The sequence below is a fragment of the Amaranthus tricolor genome, chromosome 1, assembly GCF_026212465.1.
Source record: "Amaranthus tricolor cultivar Red isolate AtriRed21 chromosome 1, ASM2621246v1, whole genome shotgun sequence".
In the NCBI taxonomy this organism is placed as follows: domain Eukaryota; kingdom Viridiplantae; phylum Streptophyta; class Magnoliopsida; order Caryophyllales; family Amaranthaceae; genus Amaranthus; species Amaranthus tricolor.
The window spans coordinates 470,716-477,574 of NC_080047.1; the positions used below are offsets into that span (position 1 = coordinate 470,716).

Here is a 6,859-nt window from a genome sequence, read left to right on the forward strand (position 1 = left end):
CTGAATGTTCCTTCTACATAGTAGTACTATTACTATATTTAATCCTAGAAACTATTCTCAAAAAGAATCTTATAACTAAATTCGTCTTTTATACAGAAAAGATACTTGCAATTGCAATTTCGATTAGCAACACTAAATATTTGATGGGTAGAATGAATTTTGCGTGAGGATAACAAAAAGGTAGAGCATGTGCCGAAAGATTTGTTCAGCCACATACATGCATGTATACGTAGCCTTTATTTGGGCAAAAATATAATAAAATAATAAGAGTACATATCAAGTTTTATAAATAAAAGTTGATTTTGACTAAATTCAAGGTTGTGTATATTAGTGATTATTAACATATATAAGATTAAAGTGATGTGATCTTTAATTTTGATTATTCCAAACATTCTTAAACGTGGAGAGATTTATAACGAGCAAATCAAGGGTATGTATGAACTATGAATTGATAAGGACTTGAGGAGTGGTGTTTGTGAGTATTAGCGGAAGCAGCAAGAAATGGTACTTAAAGAAATTTAAAATGCTTTATTTAACCCAAAAACTTGTAATTAAAGTTAGTTGTACATCTAGAATATCGGGTATAACTTTTCAGGAAAAAGTCTTAAATTTGATTTTCGGTTTTTCACTAATTATTCTCTTTTTCTCAATAATTTGTAATAAAAAAAAAAGGAGAATAATATATACAACTATAAGGGTTCTATATAACAAAAAATTTTGTATTTTTTTCATGTAATTTGATTTGATATTGTGTTTGCTTTAAAAACATAAGAATTTTAATTATATTTTATTATTTATTTTAACATTAATTCTTTCTTGGGATTTTAAATAACTAAAAAATATATTAATCGTTCCCAATTCTATACAACTCTAAGACCTGTAGATATCATTACCCTAACGGCCCATTTAGTAGGTGGTAATAAATGGTGGTAATGAAAATGAAATACTAGTATAATTTTGGTTAAAAAATCTCTTGGTTACATTGATGATCATGCTTGTCCAACTTTAATCATCTCATTTTCTTCATAAAATTCAATCCAATGCATTACCTTTGGGAGAGGTGGTATTAGGTGGTAATTGAAATTTGTAAACAAAAAATCTTTTTTGTGATCAAAGTTTCATTACCATGGAAATAATATGAAACTTTTGATGAAATTTTAGACTATTAATAATTTTTATTACCATTATTTAATACCACTAATAAAACTCGCGGTAAAAGAAATAATCTTTTATGCACTTGGGATTGATGTTTTTTTAAGAATCAAATCTTCTTGTACTTTTTATGCTATTATGCATTAATAATAGTAGTTACTAGTTATCAACGTATTGCTTAATTAGTACTTCCCGAGGACCGAATTTTGATGGTCTAGTACATGTTTTACATCTCATACATGAGGTTTCCGGTTCAAAATTAAAATTTTCTGAACTAGAATAGTTTACTCTCGGTTTTTTTTATTTTTCCATTTCAGATTTTTTTGATTTAGGTGAGAGAAATTTAAATTAGATTTTTGAAGTATGTATTGAAGATTAAATATTTCATGTGGGATCTTGTTAGGTTCATTTAGATGTAAAATATTTTAATATATAATTTTTATAATTTTTTATAATGTGTGCTTAGAGATATTGAGGCTCAAAAAATCTGCTTTGACATGCGTGCAAAAAGTAAAGTGGACAAAAAAAGAAACGGAGGAAGTAGTGTAAATACTCCTAATAATTAATAAATGTAGAATATTTGTTAAAGATTTATATTTCGTTGGTTTGAATTATAGTACACTACTGTAAAATAACTCTTAAATCATATTATCATCATATCATCATACAATGTAATAAAAAAACTGTAAAATTTCATGTGTCGTTCCCATAATGATTTACCATATAAAATAATTTTTGCTAAAGTTAACATTAACTTAATCCTTAATACTATATGAGTAGTATATCACAATAAGATATATTTTTTAAATTTTCTTAGATTATTATGTTTTTAAAGTTAGAAACCGCATAAGATTTTCAATTAAAGATTCTTAGGATCATACATTTTAATAAAAAAACTGTAAAATTCTCACAATAATTTGCCATATAAAATAATTTTTACCAAAGTTAACATTAACTTATTTTTTAATATATGAGTAGTATATCACAATAAAATATATTTAACTAAATTTTATTGGATTATGATTTTTTAAATTTAAAAGGTATATAAGATTTTCAATTAAAGATTCATAACATATACTCTATAAATAAATGAATCAACTATGAATGAGTCTAACACCAAGCTTAATATAATTAATATCTTTCATAAGAAGACCTTGACAATGCATGGTTGAAGGGTAAAAATCACATAGCTCCTAGATTTTTTTATTATCATTATTTAAGATAATTTTTAATTATTTTTTGAAGAATCATTAATTATAATGACTGTCTATTAGAGTTGAAGTACTAAATTAAAATTTTTTAATTGGAGTATAAATTAAGCATAACATATGAAATATCTGCTTGTTATCAACTTTTTTTGGTAAGAAATAAAATCATCTTGGATTGAATTTTTCATCTTGATATAAAAATTGATTTTCCTCAAACTACAACTAATGGAAGTGAATATCAATTTTATTTGTAAACATTGATTTAACTTTTATTGAATAATAAAAACACCCATTTCTTATAACTCTTATATACACTTCTACAGATCTTAAGTATATATACCGATTTCATTTTTTATTTTCATAAAATTAATATATAATTTTCGTTAAATTTATCTAAAACAACAATGTTAAATCCTTAATTTCAAAAGATTATAATCGACTATACAATTTAATAGATTAGTTTCAATAGCGGTCGATATCATGAAATTATGTCATACACAAATATATTTCATTCTATATATACAAGTTACATATTATATATTGGTATGCACAACTAATCAGATCTATTTTACTCAAGATGATACCAATTAGCAGCCTTTAAGTATGTAACACAAAACCAAAAAATCTCAACCCATTAACCAATTATAAGACATAACCCATAAACTTAATATTAATCATTTTCCTCTTAAACTTATTCTTCGTCTTCCTCTTCTAAATAGAAAATACACAAAAATGAGTAGAAAATGTACATCTTCCATACCTTCATCTTTTGCATCAATCTATTTGATTAGTGCTTTCTTTGCAATTTCATTTTTTTCTTTGCTTTATATCAAATACCCAAAACAAATCAATAACATTGAATACTTAAAAATTATTGCACCAACAAAATCCACCCCACCACCATTTTTAATCAATGATTTTACACTACCTTCTTTTATCGTAAATGATCATTTTAAGGTTGTTTCTGAGAGTTCTCCATCATTAAATTCACAGTTTTCGCCTTCAAATCAATTAGAAGAAGTGACGGATGATGATTTAAAACACGAAAATGAAGATGAAGATGAAGATGAACATGAAAACGAATCAACATTTTCAGAAGTTGATCATATTTCATACCCACCAAGTAATTTCACTAAAGAACAAAGAATGGAATGGATCAAACAAAAGCTACCAGAGTCAAGAATACTAGAATCAACACCAAAAACCCGAAAATTCGACATAAAAATACAACAATTTGTTCGAACCAAAAGATGCAAAGCAATCATTTTCCTTACATGGATTTCCCCCACAAGATTATTTGGTAAAAGAGAAATGTTCTCCCTAGAGAGTATACTTAAGGCACATCCTAATAGTTGTGTCATCATAATCTCTCGAATAATGGGCTCTAAACAGGGGAAAACTATACTTAAACCATTATTAGAACAGGGTTACTTAATCCTTACAGTTGCACCAGATTTCCATCTGATCTTTAATGGCACACCAGCTCAAGATTGGCTGAAAAGGCTTGAAAATGGGCAGCTTGATCCAGGCAAAATACCCATTACACAAAACTTTGCGAACCTTCTAAGGCTCGCGATTTTGTACAAGTATGGAGGTATCTATTTCGATACTGATATGATCATTCTTAAGGATGTTTCTGGGTTAAGAAACTCCATTGGAATTCAAGAATTTGATGAAGAAAAAAAGACATGGATTTCAGTGAACAATGCTGTATTGATCTTTGATAAGAATCATCCTCTTTTGTTTAAGTTCATGGAGGAATTTAACTCAAGTTTTGATGGAAGTTTGTGGGGTCATAATGGGCCCTACATGGCTACTAGAATCATTAAGGAAGTTATTAATGATCCAAAGTATCAATTCAATGTTATGTCTCCAATGGCTTTTTACCCAATTAGTTGGCAAAGTATTCTTATGTATTATAGGAATTCACAAGGGAATGATTCTGAAATGATTAGAGATATGTTTGGGAAGATTAGTAAAGAGTCTTATGGTGTTCATCTTTGGAACAAAATTAGTTGGAATACTAAGATTCAAAATGGTAGTGTTATTGGAAGATTGATTTCTGATCATTGTATTTTATGCCAAGATGTATATGGTTAATTACTCATGAGTGTAATAGCACATTTTATAAGAAATAGTTTTTTTTAAAATTGTTTTGAATAATCTTTGCCTATTGTTGATATGTTATAAACAATCTTTATTATTATTGATTATTTTTAAATGATTCAATCTTTGTATTTTTTTTTGCTGACGACATCCCTTACCACATTTTATTGTTTACTATAATTACTTACCACCAAATTAAAGAGGAGTACGGATACACCAATGAAGACTAAAGGAGGCAGAAAAAGTGAGTCTGTGAGTGTAACAACTAGTAGCCGCCTAAAATATGGCAAAGGGTGCAGTCAGCAAAAAATATACAAAAGTTAGATTATTTAGAAATAATTAATAGTACGAATTACTTACAGTAAATAGACAATATATGAGATTATTCAGAATATTTTTTTTTCTATTTATTGTAGTATGCTACAAACTAAGCTGATAAAGTCAAAAAGATAATTTTATAAATCTAGGTTTTATATCAACCAAAACTATTAGATCTTGTTTAATAGCTTAAAAAATAATTTTAACGCTTTTACAATATATTTTATCGATCAAATTTTGAAAATCTTTATAACTCGACTGACGTATATGATATTGTTGCAGATTTTCTTCAAAGTTGTCAATGGGTTTATTAGTGTTAATTGCTTATTAGTTATATTTAAGTGCAGTAAAACGACCTTTTTTTCTTTTACACTTTAATAACTAATCTGCTTCGTATGATACTGGTTAATTTATTATGATGCCTTCAGATAGTACAATTTAAATCACAGCATGAATTATTATGGCTTCTTGTAAACTCATTCTATATATATTATTAATTATAACATGATCATATGCTAATTAAAAATTATGTTGGCATATTTCCATTATCCTTCAATAATTTATATAAAATAAGTCTAATTTGATTTAAATCTGTTTGGAAGGGCCAACCTTAAGCTTGGAATCTTCTTGATTTTTTTAGCACTAAATATTTAGATGCATGTGACATGGTTATAGAGAAATCAATCATATGATTGAGATTTCAAATATTGATTTTTTTTTTTTTCATTTTCTGAAGTCTAATTATATATTACTGTCAGATAATCAGTTACTTATTTAGTTGCTTAAGCAAATAATATTTTATAATTGTATACTCCCTCTATCCGAATAGAATTAAATTAAATAAAATGTGGGGTTTTATGAGAAAAATGGATATTGGTAATAAATAAAGAGACATAATGAATTATGGATGAAATTAAATGAAAGTTTAAAATCTAGGGATAAGAATTAAAAAAAAAATGAACCATTGTCCAAAAATGAATTTGATGCAAAATAAGTGAGATAAAAAGAGAATTAATTTCACAAATTTTTATTTAATACGGGCTACAGCTTTATCATGAGAGTTTTAAATTGAACTAAATAATCCAACTAAACGTATTAACATAACCACTTCCATGCTTTAAATATACATTAATTGAATTTAGGCTCTAGAGACGTTCTCAACTCTCACATAGGGATGGTTAAGGGTCCAAGACTCTATTGTACTCGCCTCGAATCCGTCCTTTTTAAGGGTTTGGATATATTTTTAAAATCCATGGAATCTGGATCTATGGACATAGATCCGAGAGTCGGATCTAGACCCGTCCTCTAGAAGTCAGACCAAACATATATTAAAAAGTCATTTTTTATGAATTATCTTTATCTTCTTCTGTCTTGTATCTTCGTGTATAATCTTCTTGTGTCTCTTTGCTTATAATCAGTAGCAAATAGATTTGCTTATGATAATCAGATTTGCTTATAAGTATCTTCAAGATTTGTAAAACACGCTAAACGCCCCTAACAAAAAAAAAAGAAAAAATAACTTATAATAGGCTTAAATTTGACAAGTTAAGGGACTCTTTTTTAATCCATTTAATAACTATTAAGGACCGTAAATCCATCAGGTCCAGAGGATTTGAATCTAGGTCTTAAAATTTTGGACTCTTAAGATCTAAATTCGGGTTTAAAGTCATTAAAAATAAATAGGTATGAGTTAGGGTCTGGCTAGACTTGTTCCAAACCCGCCCCGTAACCATCTTTAGTATAATACAAGATATGGTGTATTAGATTTCCTTATAAATAGGTATTCTTTCCTATAAGCCCTCATAATTTCATGTCCAATTTTAGTGATTTCTTATTTCGATTTTTCTAATCTCACACTACAATAAAATTAACATTTTGCGAAATGTGATTTAGCGACCTTAAAAAAATATTATTGATTACTATAAGTTATAATTGTTACTATAATTTATAGAGGCATTTAAGAGAAATGACACTAAATACTATATCGCGAAAAGCTTTAGTATTATTTTTTATTATACTGCTAAAGGGTCTAGTTATGTCACTAAATTCGCTATTAGCTACTCTTGTGAGATATC

General features: G+C 27.2%; 1 protein-coding gene across 1 annotated transcript; it reads left to right on the forward strand.

The window, feature by feature from the left end:
- The first annotated feature begins 3,092 nt into the window (after positions 1–3,092).
- On the forward strand, positions 3,093–6,093 carry LOC130825970 (uncharacterized protein At4g19900-like). The gene is made up of 2 exons (XM_057691434.1): positions 3,093–4,431; positions 5,927–6,093. Exons 1-2 carry the CDS (start codon positions 3,093–3,095, stop codon positions 6,091–6,093), a joined length of 1,506 nt encoding a protein of 501 aa, XP_057547417.1.
- The last annotated feature ends 766 nt before the right edge of the window (positions 6,094–6,859 follow it).